The sequence below is a fragment of the Ovis canadensis genome, chromosome 2 (assembly GCF_042477335.2).
Source record: "Ovis canadensis isolate MfBH-ARS-UI-01 breed Bighorn chromosome 2, ARS-UI_OviCan_v2, whole genome shotgun sequence".
Taxonomy (NCBI): Eukaryota; Metazoa; Chordata; class Mammalia; order Artiodactyla; family Bovidae; genus Ovis; species Ovis canadensis.
The window spans coordinates 240043577-240061862 of NC_091246.1; the positions used below are offsets into that span (position 1 = coordinate 240043577).

The 18286-nt window shown below is 48.9% G+C and overlaps 1 protein-coding gene and 1 long non-coding RNA gene across 2 annotated transcripts in view; both read left to right on the forward strand.

The window, feature by feature from the left end:
• TRIM62 (tripartite motif containing 62) overlaps positions 1–4351 on the forward strand; it is a 37827-nt gene extending 33476 nt beyond the window's left edge. Inside the window, exon 6 of the mRNA XM_069574729.1 lies at positions 1837–4351. Within this exon, the coding sequence (XP_069430830.1) occupies positions 1837–2387 (551 nt within the window). The 3' untranslated portion in view covers positions 2388–4351. The remainder of the gene's footprint in view (positions 1–1836) is intronic.
• A 6341-nt stretch (positions 4352–10692) lies between these two features.
• On the forward strand, positions 10693–14982 carry LOC138432958 (uncharacterized). Its single transcript, XR_011254055.1, has 3 exons — positions 10693–11070; positions 12962–13109; positions 14548–14982. It is a non-coding gene; the product is annotated as an uncharacterized lncRNA (long non-coding RNA).
• The last annotated feature ends 3304 nt before the right edge of the window (positions 14983–18286 follow it).

An 18286-nucleotide genomic window follows, 5' to 3' on the forward strand; every position in this document is an offset into this window, starting at 1 on the left:
CAGATAACGAAAGCACCAGAGAGTCAGATGGAGGAGTCCCTCCTTTGCTCCAAGGAACCAGTGACAGAATTCTTTCTTCTTTTCTCCCCTCTGTCTTGCTCTGCCATGGAAATGCTCCAGGCTAACAGGAGCCAATTCTCAACTCCTTCTTCTGGCTAGGCATCAGCTCCTTCAGGGAGGCAAGAGTAAACAGAATCTTTGACAAGAGTTCATGAGACTTTGAGAGCCAAGCCTGCAAAATCAATATGGCCACCTCAGAGCTGAGTGTCCCAGCCTGCCCAAAGACCAACACAAGCAGGGTCCGTTTAATATGGTGAGCCTTTCTGGAAACTTTCCCCATGCTAGGCCATGGGGGAGATTGTATATGTCAATATGTAGATGCTGGGCACGGGGCACGCCAGGGAGAACCTAGCTGGGAGAGTACATGGTCCTTGCCCTCCTGGTGTACGTGATAAGTTGTGGGCACAGAAGACTATCCCAGGTGTCAGGAGAGAGGCACAAACAACGCTGAGAAATTTCAGAGGAAGCAATCAGGATGGCTTCCCTGAGGATGAGCGCTGGGACTGAGTCTCATGGGGATGATTACAACAAGCAGAGGTGAGGTGGAGGAGGGAAAAGTCTGGGTGAAGGCTTGGCCCTGACTGGAATGGGAGGTGGTGAGTGAGAGGCAGGCAGGAAGAGAAGGCTAGGGCTGGATTGCACCTGGTCTTGATTAGTCCTGGCTCTGCCAGTGTTTGTCTGTGACCTGAGACTAGTCAAGTCTCCTCTCTTGGTCTCAGTTTCCCCATCTGTCAAATGGGAGGATTGGCCTAGAATCAGTGGTTTTCAACTTTTTCAGACCCATCATATACTTTTCATAACAAGTAATTTGTAATGACTCAAAATTAGTATGACCTTCTCACAATGTCAAGTATATAGGCACCCATATATATGTATATATTCTATGATACATATAAAGGAAAAAATAGAAGGAAAGGGTTATAATAAAATACTGTATATGTCAATATGTAGAAGCTCACTCACAACCACCCCAGAAAACATAATGAATGAGTCGGGTGCTCACACCATAGGTAAACACCATTCTGCCTCAGATGCAGTCTGAAATAGGTAGGTTATCTTGGTCAATGGTGTTCTTAGAGATGTACTTTCCAAAAAAAAGCGAACAATTCTTAGTGAAGTTCCAGACAAAACAAATTCAGTGTTCCCCCAGTTTATGGGGTAGTTGCATTTCAAAATATTCACTATATATTAAAACTGTACAAATATTATTTCATATTTATGTGTAAAATTGAGTTAAACTATAGTTCTGGGTCATTGTAAAGATTTTTTTCATCCACATGAATATCTGGGGGAGCATCCGAAACTTATTGGTGGGGGGTATGGGACCACCCTGCACATTTCATTCAGGGAATTTAGCATCCTGGATCCTACCTATGGAAACAACTCAAACACCCCCACAAGTTTCCAGATTACCCCACAGAGTGATTATCCAGCACCTGAAGACTCTTAAAGCTTCCTCTCAGCTCTGAAATCATCCAATTCTGGACCTCATTCAGGTTTACTCAGCAAATTTTTGCAGAGTACCCACTGTGAGCTTTGCCCCCGGGGAAATCATCAGTGAACAAGCCGCCATAGCTCTTTTCCTCTACAACCGAGTTTCAACCTGTCACCGTCCCGTTTTACAAAGGAAGAAGCTGAGGCCCAGAGAGGGCAGGCTTGTATTCAGCATCACACAGCCTCCTGGGGGCCAGCCAGAACCTGGCCTCAGGGAGGCACCATTGAGTGGGTCCACAGCCTTCTCTCCACTCATCTTCTCTTCCTCCCCCATCCCCGCAGTGCCAGCCGCCCTCACTCTGGACCCGGGCACCGCCCACCAGCGCCTGATTCTGTCCGACGACTGCACCATCGTGGCCTATGGCAACCTGCACCCACAGCCGCTGCAGGACTCGCCCAAGCGCTTCGACGTGGAGGTGTCAGTGCTGGGTTCAGAGGCCTTCAGTAGCGGCGTCCACTACTGGGAGGTGGTGGTGGCGGAGAAGACCCAGTGGGTGATCGGGCTGGCGCACGAGGCCGCGAGTCGCAAGGGCAGCATCCAGATCCAGCCCAGCCGCGGCTTCTACTGCATCGTCATGCACGACGGCAACCAGTACAGCGCCTGCACGGAGCCCTGGACGCGGCTCAACGTCCGCGACAAGCTCGACAAGGTGGGCGTCTTCCTGGACTATGACCAAGGCCTGCTCATCTTCTATAACGCCGACGACATGTCTTGGCTCTACACCTTCCGCGAGAAGTTTCCGGGCAAGCTCTGCTCCTACTTCAGCCCGGGTCAGAGCCACGCCAATGGCAAGAACGTGCAGCCTCTGCGGATCAACACCGTCCGCATCTAGTGCAGTGGAGGGCGACCGTGGGCGCCTGGGCTTGGCCACCAGCAAGAGCCTTGCCCCCATAGACGGGAGGCCTGGACTCCACCCCAGCGGGGCCACCCCTGAGATCTCAGGCCTGTTGTTTACCCTTCAGCCTCATTTCCCCATCTGTGAAATGGAGGGTGTGCTCTGTGACCCGGAAAATCTCTTCCAGCACTGATGTTCTGTAGCTCTGACCTTGATGGGGATGCAGTTGTGGTCCAAGAACTAGACCTGGTTTCTCCTCATGGCAGCCCCTGCCTAACCCCTCATCCTCCTCTCTGGCAGGTGACTGTATCCCTGTCTCCTTCCCGCCCACATGCCCTGACCTCAGGATGTGTCAGAGTGTTGCCAGCAGTTGGCAGCTGCAGAGAGAACCCTCTTATGCTCCCAGGCCTGAGACTTGCCCCTGACCAAGCAAGTGATGGGCTGTTTTGTCCTTGATCATAGCCCACGGTGGTCACAGGTGGTAGCTAGCCCCAAAGTCGCCTGAGAACCACCCTCTCCTTCCACCCCTGTACCAAGAGTTTTATAGTTCCTGATTTTCCCATTTATCTGTGGGTAAAAGTGATATTGGGCTTCCCTGGTGGCTCAGTGGTAAAGAATCCACCTGCAATGCAGGAGATGTGGGTTTGATCCCTGGGTCGAGAAGATTCCCCTGGAGAAGGAAATGGCAACCCACTCCAGTATTCTTACCTGGAGAATCCTATTGACAGAGGAGCCTTGTGGGCTACAGTCGCAAAAGAGTCGGACACGACTTAGTGACTAAACAGCAACAGCAACAATAAAAATGACGCTGTGGCCTGTGGAAGGCACCCAGGAGTTGAGCCCACGTGTTACAGCCAGTAAGCCCACAGGTCTTAAGGCAACAGGATGGCACACCCCAAGGCTCATGTAGGACAAGCATCACTGGATGGTGGAGGTCCCCAGTAGCTCTGAACAAAGGTCCAACCAGGCCTCTTGACTTGGTAAGGGTGTAGCAAGGCTGGGGAGAGCAGTTGTTTAGGCCCTGAGCACTGGGGTGGGCTGTCGGTTAGGCCCCCCCATCAATCTTGGCATCTGTCTCAGTTGGGATACTATTGCAGAAAACATGAGCTGCTTTAGCTTTTTTTAATTAGACAAGGATTTATTACCACGTCCCTAGTGGCTTTGCAAAATCACTGCAAGGGCTAGAGGAGCCGACTCTGCTGAATTTCCAGGAACAGCTCCCAGCCGCCAAATTCATCACGTCTGCTATGACTAAGAACGCTGCTCCCATCGGCAGGCAGCCACTGCATCAGAAGCCACTGGCTGCAGAACTGTGCAGTCTCTGCTACTGTCCATGCCAGTAAATGATGTCCTGAGGCCTGCCTCCCTCCAGACAATTTGGTTTCCAGATCCAAATCTCTACAAGGGATTCTGTTTGGGGAAACATAAATCAGATCCAGAACCTTGGCTGCAAGGGAGTCTGGGAAATGTACTTTTCTTCTTTCCAGCTTCATCCATACAAAAAGGCACAATAGAAGAAAGTGAGAATGGGTGTTGAACAAGCTCACTTTAAGTTTCTGCCATTGCAATCCACCTCTAGGCCTTGGGTTTGAGGCAGCAGAGCCTCTAGGTGTCCTGCTCCAAGGCTGTGTCCCTGTCCAGGACAGGCGCCCCTAGAGTGAGCCTGCAGAACCAAGCTGAAAGCCTCCCACCCTAGGCTTTCCATTCCAGTTCTGGGGCCTAGATTCTGAACTTGGGGTCTTTGGTCATACCCATCTCAAAGGAGCCAGACTAGCTGAACCTGGGGGGGCTCCCACCTCACAACTGCTGCCCATGGGGACCTCCCTTGGGCAGGAGGAATCCTCAGTCTCACCCCACCCATTCAGCTACCAGAATCTGGGCCACCCCCAGCAGTATTTTTATCTTAAATGTTACCCATTTTGTGAGTTATGATGAATTTGTATTAAATTAAAGTTACAGGCTGTGAGTGGTCAGTGCCATTCATTTTGACATGCACAGAGGCCCACCCATCCTGGCCCAGGCAGCATACATAAATCAACATGGCTAATCCACACAGCAACCCGGCTGAGTAGCACCATACCCATTTTACAGAGGGGGAAAATGAGGTTCACAGAGAGGACATGACTTGCTTACAGCCCCATGTCCCACACTAAGCGAGTTTAGAATTGAGCCCAAGGCACTCTCATCACAATTTACCAGTCTGGGAAGACTGTCAGTCTTGGCCTGGAGGAGGGCATGGTGGTAGCCTTGGAAGCAGAGAGGAGCTCACGAGACAGTGGCAAGAGACTGGGCCCTAGAACCCCACAGACCTAGGCTTAAATCCAGGCTCTGTCACTGTGTGCCTCTAGAAAAATGAATTAACTTCTCTGGACCTCAGTTTTCTCACATGGAAAATGGGGATAATCACACCAATCTCACATGATGTGTTATAAGCTGCAAAGTGCAATGCATTTAGGGAGGACCTGCCTGTCACCCAGCTGCCTCCCAGAGTCAGTGCCTAGAGCTGGGTGGGTTTTCTCAACCTCTGGGCTGGCTCTGCTCCTAAGGAGTCTATCTTCTTTCTTGTGCCTTCTGAGGGGGTGTGGGACCACCCAGGCCAGGCAGTTCCCCAGGTTCTCCATGTCAGAGGAGGTCCATCCCACCTCCGCCTGGAGTCACGGCCTTGCATGTGGGCACGCAGGTGTGTGCGCTAAGGAGAAAGGCCACTGGGCCCCCCTGGATTTGCGCAGTGCAGAGAAGCGGCCTTGGAAGCAGGATTCCTGGGCCTAGTCTTGTTTCTGTGCTGACTTGTTTTGTACCCTGAGGGTCCCTTCCTCCATTGCCTCACCTACAGAATGAGGGAGGTTAGACTGGGTGCTCTCTAAGGCACCAGGTGGATCTTCACCTATACCTGGAGGCGGGGAGGAAAGAGAGAGGGAACTACCCAAGTCACTACTTGTTTGCGGTTCTTGGAAGATGGACATGAATGAGGAGGAGGAGGGGCTGTTGGCAAGGGCAGAGGGAAAGGTGTCTGAATGGCTGATAGCGCCCCAGTTTACAGAGAAGCTGTAGGGAGTGAGCCTGGGACCAGAGAACCCCATCACCCCCTCGTCCCATGCTCTCAGATCCCTGTGACTCCTCCCAAGCCCACTCCTCTATTTTGCTCAGGGCATCTGTCCCCTGGAAGAGGAGTAACCTGTCCACAGGCCTTCCTTCCCCTCCCCTGACTCAGGTTCAGCACCTGGTCCCAGAAAGGCTGCTTGTTGCCCTATCTTCACCCCTGGTTTCCAAGTGTCTTGGAGTGTAGGGATCTAATCTTAACACCCAACTGGGGACTCTGGGAAATCAGGGGACCTCCAGGTATGAAGTGTCCAGAGACTTCCTGAATGAAAGAATCTGTGGTTGCCAGTACAACACCAGGAACCCCACACTTAATACAGGTAAGTGAAGAGGGGAGACAAAGGCAGTCCAGCCTCGGTTTGGAAGCACGGATCAGCAAGGATCTTCCCCAGGGCAGGAAAGAATTGATAGAATGACAAAAATCCCATTCACAACCATGTTCATGGTCAGCAAGCAAAGCAGTGGGACTTTTTGCACCTTATCTAACATCGAAATAAGCCCATGAAGTCAGTATCATTATCTCAGTATCTGAGCAGGGAAACACTACTTCCCAGGGGACCCACAGCCAGTACTCAGTAACGCTGAAAATCAGACTCAGGCCTGTCCAAGGCTAAAGCCCAAATCTTCACTGGCCTCCCTGGAAATGCTTCTCAACTTTGAGAACAGCTTCAGTGACAGGCAGCAGCCACCAGAAGTGTGATGCCCCTGGGATTCAAGGCGGGAACTTAACCCAGACTCCACACCATTGAATTATGCAACTAGTTTCACCTATAGACTCCACCTCATGTACCTCACAGATCAAAGGTGGACTCGTGAAGGCACTATGTGACCCGGAGCAGGTCTCTCTCCCTTTCTGGACCTCTGTTTCCCCATTTCTATCAAGGAGATTCAGATTCTAGCTAACTGATTGCCAAGGCAGTGGTTCTGATGGCCCAGGATCCTGTAAGTCTTATGTTGGTCCCAGGGCTTGGCCCGCTCAGCACCTAACAAGGCCATTAGCTCTGGGTCTTTCTGGGGTGGCAGCAGGAATAGAAAACAACAGAGATAAGGCCTCCTAGCAGCACAGGCTCAGCTCAGGGGCTCAGGGGATGGGCCTCCTCTCCTGCCAGAGAGGCCATCCCAGGAGGCTGACTGCTCACACCTGGGCAGCATCCCTGGCTTCATCCCCTCCTGTCTGAGTCTTAGCTCTATTCACTCTCCCCAGATGCTCCACCCAAATGTAAGTTGCAAAGGACCCTGTCACAGGCTTAAATGCAGATGGAAAGGAGTGGGATGAGGTTGGGGGAGGGGCAGTGTGCTGACCGAGGTGCTGAATCTTCATTCCCACCAGGGAAAGGTAATTTCTCCTTACTCTGGGACATCTGCAATTCTAGCCAGCGTCTCTGGGGAAGAAGGAGTGCTGGGAAGCAAAGAAGAAATGAGAAGGAAAGGGAATGAGAGAGGGAGGGAGAAGGAATGAAAGCGAGAGAAAAAGAGAGACGCATTTAGGAGGCGTAGTCTCTAAAAAATAGCAAGAGATGGGGGACTTTTATTTTGAAATATGCTCATTTTCCTTTGTTTTTCTTTTCTATCTGGTTTAAATTATGTAGATTTTTGTTTACCCTAGATAGAATATAGAATAGAATATAGAACAGTCTTCCATCTTCTTTCAAAATGTTGACAGTTATATCATATTTCTGACTGTTACAAAATGCTCCCCATTCACCCTAGTAATGCAGTGAAGCAGGGGAAGAGCGGCCACTTTGGACCCGAGGACCAGGGGGCTTCCTACTCTGATGTCGTGTCAAGGGAGGGCCTTTCAGGAAGCTAGAGCCAGAGGCACAAAGCCCAAGCCCTGGTGAGCTCCCCAAAACTGCGGGCTGCAATATGATCAAGTCTGAATGCTCAAGGCACCCAAGGGCTCCTCCAGCCCAATCTGGAGGCCCCGAGAGGGTTGGTTTCTAGTTCAAGGTCATATAGCACATGGCAGAGCCAAACAGGGGAACCCAGGTGAAGAAGAAGAACAAGCAGAGTCAGGAAGTCCTCTCTGAGTGGAGACAGCCCAGTTGAGCATGCTAGTCAGCATCATAGACTTCAGGACGGCTGCTAAGAGACCACTGGCCTCAACGCCATCATTTCGCAGGTAAGAATGCTAAGACCCGAATGGGAAGTCACCAGTCCATGAGGGAGAGCAAGCCCAGACCCAGGTCTCCAGACTCACAGCCATCAGTTTCTCATGCAACCTTTAATCTCCCCGCTGTGGATTCTGATGCCTCCTCCTACCCCCTGGGAACTTGGAGTCAGAGCCAAAGGAGAAGGGGAGTGGCCTGGGTCCCTGCAGCTCCAGGCACTAAGAGCTGGTTACCTTTCTCCATCCTCTTCCCGGAAGAGAACGGAGAATTGGCCTGGACCCCAGTGGCCCCTCCTCCGGGGCAGAGTCAGTCGGTGCCTACCCATACCTGGTACCTCCCTTACTGGCAACCGAGTCCAGAGCTAGTAACAGCCACCTGGGCAGCTGCTGGAGCTACTGGGAGTCACAGGTAAGAGAGGGCACTGGGGGTGATGGCCCAAGGAGGTCCCCTGATTCCATAGGGATTTGGGTTTTTTTTTCCTAAAGAAGGGGCTTTTGCCCCCTCTCTCCCTGTAGGCTGAGACCCTGGGCCTGCTTCCTGTACTCACTGCAAACCCCAGGTGAAGCCCCTCGATGACTAAGCTGCCAGATCTACAAATCAGGAATGGGGTCCCAGGCTCAGCAGCTCTTCTCCTGCCACCAGGAGGAAGGAGAAGCAGATAAGGGCCCCAGGAAGTCCCAGGAAAAAACAGAGACCAGCTGGAGGTGTGTGCTTCTCACAGGTGTGGGCTGTGGGCCAAGATCTAGACACACCTGTAAATCTGGAGTGGACCCCCACTCAGTCTCACTGACTCATCAGTGACCCTGGACAACTCCCAGAATAGCCACCTTACTGATGTCCACTTCTGGTTGGAAAAGATGGGTGGCCGTGGGCTATGGGACAAGTTTAGAAACTCTAGTTCTAAGGTTCTAGCTTGAGGCAGCCTCATGGAATTTGTCCAACAGTCTCCATCCACTTCACCTTCCCTCTTCTTTGAGGGTCTCCCTCTGTCACACTTCTGGAATGCCCTCCTCCACCCGTTTCATTCCTCCATCAACACTTACCCTCCTGTGTTCCTTAGAGTAACTGACTTGTGGTTTTCGATGCCTCCTTCCCCAACCCATGCACATGTATAAAGAAACCTCTTTTAGAGAACAGCTAGTGGTCGGATTTCAGACACCACACCAAGCAGGTGGGAGAAAGATAATAGTGGGAATAGGAAGGCTCCATATAGGCAGCAATACAGCAGCAGTTACTGTGTGGGCACAGACCTGGCCAGAAATGACTGTGGCTCTCATGTACTGAACCAATCCAAGTCCTACTCTTGACCCAGCCTTCAGCCCTCACTCCCCCTCGCCAGCAACCAACAGGCTAATGGTGACTCAATACTGCCTTTCTGTTTTGAGGATCTCCTGGTGGAGGAAAAAAATGATGATGTATATAATATTAGCATCAGAGCACTCAGAATATTAAAATCAGGACTTCCCTTGTGACTCAGTGGCTAAGATTCTGTGTTCAAATGTAGGAGGCCTGGGTTCAATCCCTGATCAGAGAACTAGATCCCACATGTTGCAATTAAAGATCCCGAATGCTGCAATGAAGACTGAAGATTTCCATGAGCCACAACTAGAACCCAGGGCACCCAAATAAATAAATAAATATTTTTTAAAAAAGAATATTGGGATCTCAGGTGGAGAGTGTGGAACAGATTTTGGTCCTTAACACTTCTGCTTTTGTAATACCTGTCTACCTCCTAGAATAGAAATCTTACTCATCCTTCACGTCCCATTCAAGGTGAAGCTGTCCTCGTCATTCAGGTCCAGTGGAACGCAGCGTTCTGCACCCTTGAAGCACTTTGGGTCTCCCACTACCACTAGACCATGAGCATCGTGAAGCAGGGATCTTGTTCCCTGGGGTCATGGGTACAGAGAGGGTCACAGAAAATGTTTGCTAGGGAATTCCCTGGTAGTCCAGGGGTTACGACTTTGCCTTCCAATGCAGCGGGTGAAGGTTCAATCCCTGGTCTGGGAGCTAAGATCCCATATGCCTCGAGGCCAAAAAAAAAGAAACACCATAAAACAGAAGCAATATTGTGACAAATTCAGTAAAAAGACTTTAAAAGTGATTCACACCCAAAAAAAGAACTTATGAAAAAAAGAAAGAAAATCTTTGCTGGCTGGAGCTGGTTAGTGTCCAAGCTGGTTAATGTGTCCAAGTTGGGAAGGGGCATAGAGACCAGGAATGGCTCCTCCCTAAAGATGCCCAGGACGAGCACACTGACACACTCCCGGCCAGGCTCTGCCCAGAGAGAACCAGGAAGAGCCGGCAAAGATGAGGAACATTCCTTGATTGTCTTTTTTTTTTTTTTTTCATTATAAAATAACTTCTGCTTTTTGCAAAAAGATTACAATAGATATAAGCCTATAAAACAGAAAGTCCCCTCATTCTGCTCCCAGGAGTCAACACCTGTTTACAGTTTGTTGCAGGTCCTTCTAAGCATTCTTGTTTGTACATAAACAAAGATAGCCTTTTCTTTTATAAAAATATGTTCATTTTTAATTTCCTATGAGTTCTGTGCGTGCATGCATCATGTCCGACTCTTTGCGACCGTGAGTTCTATAAATTCCTACAGTTTCTTGGTCAAAAGCCTTCCACATTCTATTTTTAAATTTTATTTATTTATTTATCTCTGGCTGTGCTGGGTCTTCGTTGCTGTGCTCGGGCTTTCTCTAGTCGTAGTGACCAGGACTACTCCCTAGCTGCCATGCACCAGCTTCTCAGTGTGGTGAATTTTCTTGTTGTGGCGCATAGACTTAGTTGCCCTGCAGCCATGTGGGATCTTCCCAGCCCAGGGATCAAACCCATGGCCCCTGCATTGGCAGGCAGATTGTTCACCGCTGGACCATGAGGGAAGTTCTTTGCTCATTTTAAATGTCTTGCTTTCCTAAGTAAACTTTTTTTCTTATAACATGTTCATTGTAGAAAAATTGTGAAATACAGTCAAGACACACAGAGTACATATTCCCATCAGCCACTGCTCAGAGATAACCACTGTTCATGTCTAGGTGATTACGTTTGCTGGTTTTTCTCCATGTGAGTACATGTGTTTGTTTACAAAAATTGGAACACACTCTCCTGTTGTTCGCTAGTTTATTTTTTTCCTCCGCTTAATACTAGATTGTGTGCATTTTCCCATATTGTTGAATAGTCTTCTACAGCATCAATTTAATACAATAAGGTTGTTTGACCTTGAGGTCCCCCTAGTAGCCTGTTTGTCCTGACTCCCCTTCTGAGTAGGGAGCCTGCTGCAACAGTGAGCCAGAGCCTGTTGCACCAGGGTTTAACCTTGGCCTGCCCCCTACTTTCAGGAAGGGAAGGCCCAGGAAGGCCTTGAATACCTGCCGCCTCACCCCTCCTGGGATAAGGTCCCAACACCCCACGGATGGGCCCAGGGCCCCCCTGCAACTTCTCCACTGCCGCCCACCGGTGCAGTAAGTAGATACCTGCTGCTTTCCAACCCTGCTGCTCACTTAGACCCTGGGCTTCTTGAGTCCTGCAGGGTGGGGGACTTGGGCAATCCTGACCTTGAAGTGGAGCAGGGAGGCTGGAATCAAGTGGAAGGGGAGGAGTGGAGTGCCACTTGCCCTTGTACTTCAGCCAGCTCTTCAGCCAGCTTTTCCTCATGCTGCTGGGACTGGAGGAGTAACAGGGGCAGATGGGGATTGGGGGAGGATAGGGGAAGGAGCTGAGCCACTTGAAAGTTTTCTGGTTCCCAAAGCAAATAGCCAACTTCCCAGCCCATGCTCTGCCCCAGGAATTTACCAGCCAAATAGTAAGGAATTAAGTGTGATCCTGGACCAGACTCTTATCCACTCTTTGGGCGGCGGGCAGTGGTTGGGGGGGGGTCTCAGTTTCCCCTCCAATGTACCACGTGGTTCTTAAGGCAAATTCCCTGCTCTGGAATTCTGTAACCCAATTCAAACCCATGTTTTCCCAAATGCTCTCTTTTCTCTCCAAGCCCCTGAAGACCGTATGGTTGGTTAAATCTAATGGTGCACCAGGGCTTGTTTGAGGGGTCATTAACATAATGTGTATTATTAGCTGTCAACTTGTTTAATCCTCACAACAAGCCTAAGAGGAGGTACCCACTTTTATTCCCATTTCACAGATGAGAACACAGCCCGTAGAGTTAAAATGATTTTCCACATTAAATGGTAAAGCTCAGATATGAACCCAGGGCTGTGGGACCCCCAAGCCCACACTCCTTATTATTAGCCCATCCACATACCACTGTGCTGTGTGTGCAGAGATCATTCTTCCCTTGCTACAGTTGAGGAAACTGCTACCAGAGAGGGGAGGTGGATTCCTCAAGGTCATACAGCGTGTTCATGGCAGAGCTGGGTGAAGCCAGGCTTTCTGCCTCCCAGCCCACCCTCACCTCCTGTGCTGCCTGGCTAGCTTTCAAAGAGGGAAGCTGCTGAGCTAGAAACAGTCCTTGGACTGGAGTCAAATGCCCAGAACTGATTGGGGCAGTCAGGTAGAAAAGGTTATGTTTGCTCAGCCCAGCTTGGTTCTACCCTCCCCTGGCTCAGTTCCGGGAAGTGTTGACTTTGGGCAGGTCCCAAAGGAGCAAAGGTGACATTACCTGTGGGTAGGGGAGCCCCTTCCCCACTCTCCTCTTAGCCCCACTGTGCTCTCCACTCCCGCACTCTGCCATTCAATCTCTTACCTAACAAACCCTTATTGAGCTGCTACTATGTGGTAGCACTGAGATGAGCAGGGACAGGTTTGTCTCAGGTCTCCATCAAAGAGGCGATAGTGACCAGACAGTCATAGCACACGCGCAGAGGACTGGGCTTGGACAAGAGGAGAGAAAATCAGAGGGGCCACTGGGGGAGGTACCGTGGAAGTCGAGACCTGCAGCATGAGTGAGAGTTGGGGACAGTGTTCCGGGCAACGGGAACAGCATATGCTAGGGATAGGAGGCCAGAAATGAGATCATGTGGTTAAAGCATTGAATGTGAGCCAAAGAGGCAGCCTCTGCATCTCAGCTTCTTCATCTGCTAAGTGGAGGTGGCAGCTTGCTACGGGCTAAGACGCGGTATGGAAAGCACCTGTGTTGTAGCATCACTCCTCTCCCTTTCAGTCCACAAACACGTGCCTAGCACCAAGTGCCAGCACTGGGGGAAATGAACTATGGCTTGCTTGTCCAAGGCCACTCAGTCTTTGCCTCCAAGCCTGTGACTGCTCTGTACCAGTCCTCCTTCAGACCTGGGGCCCCAATATTATGTGGGGCCCCAGCTACTGAGGGCCAGGGAACAGCCCGCCCTTGGGGAGCACTCCGCTGCCCCTGCCCTGATGCCTCTGTCCCTTCGTCCCCAGACGTGGGTGGCCTGCCGGCAGCAGCGATCATCATCCCAACCCTGCTCTCCTCGTCCACTCTCCTGATCATCAGCTTCATCTTATGGAAAACTTGCCGCCGGCTGTCTCGGGTCACCCACCCCCGCCTGCCACCCACATGAGGGCCCAGGTGAGCCACTTAAGCACCTTCAGCACGGGGGGCGGTTCTAAATCAGCTTTATTCTTTGTCTCCCATAAGAGAAGAAATTCTCCTCGTTGTCTTGAAGCAACAAGGGATGATGTACTGGGTTGGATAAAGCCTCGCAGAGGCCACAGCCACATGTGCGGCCTCACAGTCCAGGTTCTGCTGGATGTAATCATCAACCCTGCAGGTCAAGGAAGCTCATTCTGCAGCCCCCGTAACTGTGGCTCTGGGTGACTATGAGACCTAGGCTGCCCTTACCACACTGCCCCCTTACCTTCCAGGGATGCTCCCTGCCTGGTGGGGCCTCCACAGGGAACCTGACCAAGGAGCAGAAAGTCCTCCTCCTGGGACCGAATGAGAACACTCCTTGTTTCACCCCGGTTGTGGCATGGCTTATCACAGTATCCAAGGCTTGCAGTCCTTCAGTCTTTCCACTTCTCATATCTCTAAACACTCGCATTGCCAGTGATTTCCTGAGGTCATGCTGTTTCAGCTTTTTCTATGGTTCTTAGAGGAGAGTATAGCCCTATGGCCCCTGGCAGGCAAGGCTTGGATGGCACGGAAATTGCCAGGAGACTCCTCGTCTACCACCTGAAACCTGGGATTCAGAGGAGCAACAAAGTGAGGAAATTGGGTCTCACGCAGCTTAATACAAAAGCCCAGAATTCGCAGCACTGCCCTAAGATGTAGGGATGTCTGTTCTGACTGTCTGCCAGCCACAGGTCCATGGCGTCTTACATTTATCCAGTGGTACCCAGCTGTGTAACAAGTGCCAGGCATGCCAGGTGCTGGATTATAACAACAAATGAGACCCAAACTAGAATCTAGCAGCTGTTACAGAACAATGATAACAGAGTGTGAGAAGTGCTTGGATAGAGTACAGGAGTCTAGCAGAGCGTAAAGCAGAGACCAACAACAAGCTAGAGGGGGAGGGTTAGGGAAAGTTTCCAAGAAGTGGCATCTAAACTGGGACCTGAGGATGATGGGAAGTTGCTGGAAGGAAGGTGGGAAAGGATAGTAGAGGCAGAGAGAAAAGAAAGTACAGGGTAAGGTGATGGCAAACTATGGCCCACTTTTTAGTGTTATAAATACAGTTTACTGAGACATAGTCACGCCCATTCATTTATGTACTGTCTCTGACTGCTCTTGCTTTACACAGCAGAGTGGCATAGTTGTCACAGAGACTCTTTGGCTCACAAAGCTTAAAACATTTACTATCTTGTCCTTGAAAGAAAAATATTGCTGACTCCTAGAAGTTAGAGAGCTTCTACTGCCCCTTAGGAACATAATGGCTGTAGGGTTGAGGGTGAGAACTCTACAATAAGCGTCTCACAGCGAGTGCTTCTTCTCTTAGTCACTGTGGATTGATCCAGAAGTAGACACACCTGATTTAAACTGACCTAATCAAATTCTCTCTTCCCAGGAATTTGAATTGTGGAATGTGACACCCAGAAATGGAGCTGAGTTATATTAATGCCTGTCAACCTCTGCTGCTGAGGCCCCTGGAGCTACCCTGCTCCTTTCAAAGACCCATTTATCAATACTCCTTTTGATTCTGAAAGTCCTTGCAATCAATTCCCCAAACTTTTAATTTTCATTTCTTTCAGAATCAGTTTGTTACTTTTCAAGAAAAAACTTTAAATAAAATGAACAGTGAAGAGAGATGAAGTTGGTGGGGTATACAGTCAGCATGGTCCAGTGTATGTATAATAGGACCCGCATATGAAATTTTGCATTTTCTAAGTAGCCACATTTTAAAAATTGAAGTTAGTGAAATTAACATTAACAATGTTTCATTTCAACCAATATAGATAAATATTATCATTTCAGTATCTAGTAAAGATTTTTAAACTGCTAATGAGATGTTTTACATTCTTCTCTTTGAACCATGTCTTTGAAATGTGGGGTGTATTTTACACATATAGCATATCTCAAATAAGACTGGCCATGCTTGGAGTGCTCCACAGCCACATGAGGCTGGTCGCTTGCCTAATGGATAGCACAGATTAAGATATTCAAGGTGATGAAGGATCTGCTAAGAAGTCCTGGCCTCATTCTGAAAGCAGTGGGCATCCCCTGAAGAGATTCAAATCGAGAAGTAACATGACAAAATATATATATAACTTTAGGAAGATCACTCTGACTTCCACTTACAGAATGGACAGAAAAGGACTTGAAGCTCGAGGTAGGGAGATCAGTTAGGAGGAGCTGAAGAGAGAATGAGAGGTAAAGATGTTGATGATAGACTTTGGTGGCAGCAGCTGAAATATTAAGATGCAGTCCTTCCCATCACTCCATCTCACATATCTTCCCCTATTCTCTCTGGCAACCAAAGAGGCAAATCTATGATCTTTAAGGCATAGTCCCCGGTAGTTATGCCTGCAAAGTGGTCCACAATAGGAGATCAATCAACAGATGTGTCTTTCCTCCCTCAATGGAATGTCCTCTGAATGCTCCTGCTCGCACCTAACTGCTGATCCTGAAATTTGAAAGACAGGAATATTGGCCCAATCTATGGTAAACTGGAGGTCCTGTCCTAGGAAGTTTCCAGCAACTCTAAGAAGAGCTTTCTGCTGCATGGGTGAAGGTGGAAAGTTATATTTAACCAGAGTTGTGGTTTTGCTTAGAGAGTATACATACAACAAATAAAAAAGAGGCAAGGAAGTAGTGGGTAAATGCAAGGGAATGATGATAAAAATAACTATGGAATTTAAGCCGGCATGGGAATATTTAAGAGATATTCATAAAAATTCCAGTTCTCCAACCCCACCCCTTGCTTCTGGACTCTGGGAAGAAATGCACTTTTCTGTCCATTTGAGGCTAGGTGTGGCCATGTGGCTAGTTCTGGCCAATTAGATTACAGACTCTAGATGGAGCATTTAATTGCCAAGACCCTCCAGAGTTCTCTTTCCCCTCTCACATATTGACCAATGTTATTTGAAATGGTGGCTTTTCCATCAGCCTGGGTTTCTCACTATGAAAAGCAGAGTCCTCTGTCGACCAACAATGTTCAAGTTGTGTGAGCAGAAAATAAATCTTTCTTCACTGTATTAAAGCTTACAATGCAAGCCTTAAATATAAACCTGAAATATTGGCATTGTTTGTTACTACAGCACCACATAGCCTAGCCTGACTGATATAACCAGAAGAGAGGACATTAACAGGGAGGGAGAAAATGCAAAATGAAAGATTAATAGATTTCAGTTCCTGGCACTGAAGATTGATGGAGTCACAATAGGAGAGAGGAGAATAACTGGAAAGACACGAGGTATTGTTAGAGCGTTAAATTCATGGCAAGGTCTAGGACAAGATCTCTGAAGCAAGCAACTGAGAGAACAATGTCAGGAGGATCATCTCTGTGTGTGTTGAAACTGTCAAAGATTAAGACAGAAATAACGTCGAAGAGGGTTAACAGGCAGAAGCCAAAATTCTTATTGCTTCTCTTCCTGCGAGGAAGACATGAATGCCATGAAGGCAAAGACTTCTGTGCTCACATTTATGTCCCCAGTGCCCGGGACAGCACCTGCCGCAGGGAAGACACTATATACTTGCTGAATGAATGAGCAGAAGAAGGAGAGAACAGTACACCATACGTTTTGACAAATAAATTTAATTCAGGGAAGAGAGCACTTTCCAGTTCTTACTCCTTTGATTCTGTGTTTTTCTGCAGTACCTTTCCCCCAGACCACAGTGGCTGTTCTCTTTGTCCACGAGTCTGCTTGTTGATCTATCTTCTTGTTGCCAGAAATCTCAAGGAGCTACTTTTTAAACTTATCCCCAGAGGCTTGCATGCTGGCAACTCTAGCTAATACCATCCCCCATGTTACAAAACACCAGTGTTATTTTCTCCTCCACCTTCTCCCTCATTCTTCATCCAACTTCATTGCCAAATATCTTTTGTTTACTTCCAGACCTATCTCAGATCCATCCACCCCTACAGCCAATGCCTCAATCCAGATTCTCATTATCTCTTCCCTGGCCTAGAACAAGCATCCCCTCCTAATCAACCTACTTTCTGTTTGCTTCTAATCCCTGTCTATTATCTAGTTATCTACTGCTGCATTAAAATTACCTTAATTTTTTTGTTAAAACTTAAAGCCACAAATATTTATTATCTCGAAGTTTCTGTGGGTCAGGAATCTGGGCATGGCTTAGGGGGTGCCTCTGGCTCAGGGTCTCTCACATGACTGCCAGCAAGCGTTGACCAGGGCTACAGTCATCCCAGTGTTCACCTGGAGGAGGATCCAACTTCAAGCCCAGTAATGGCTATTAGAAGCCCTCAAGTCTTTGTTATTGGACAGAGACATCCATTTCTGGACACCTAAACCTCTCCATAGGACAGCTTGTAATGTGGAAGATGTCTTCCCCCAAGAGCAAGTGAGCAAGTGAGTAAGTAAAGTAGCTCAGTCATGTCCGACTCTTTGCAACCCCGTGGACTGTAGCCCACCAGGCTCCTCTGTCCATGGAATTCTCCAGGCAAGAATACTGGAGTGGGTTGCCATTTCCTTCTCCAGGGGATCTTCCCAACCCAGGGATCGAACCCGGGTCTCCTGCATTGCAGGCAGACGATTTATCCTCTGAGCCACCAGCGAAGCCCCAGGGTATCAAAGACGGAAGCTACAGGTTTTTTGTTGTAATTTAATCTCAGAAGTGGTAACCCATCACTTCTAACATAGTCTGTTCATTAGAATGGAATCAACAAGCCCAGTCCATACTGGAGAGAGAGAGAGAGAGAGAGAGAGAGAGAGAGAGAGAGAGAGAGAGAGAGAGAGAATCATAGCAGGGTGTGAATACTGAAGTTTGAGGTCACTGGGGACATCTTGGAGACTGCATATCACAACCCCTTCACTCCCTCTAATGAGCCACCTAAAGTGCAAAGCTGATTTCTTCTCTCCCTTTCTCAGAAATTTCTGTTAACTTGCCAGCACTACCACATTGCCTTTCATAATGGCTCAATCGCTGTTGCATTCTCATCTTCCAGTTCCTGAGAAAGTGCACAGAATTATTGCACCACTATCCCTTTACACACCATTTCCCTGGTTTGGAAAACTTCCCTCAGTCTTCCCAGGCTTTTCTACCTGGCCAGCTCCTACTTTTCCACCAAGGTTTCTGCTTCCATCCACTGCTTCTGCCAGGCCCACTCTAGCAGGCAGTTTCACTAA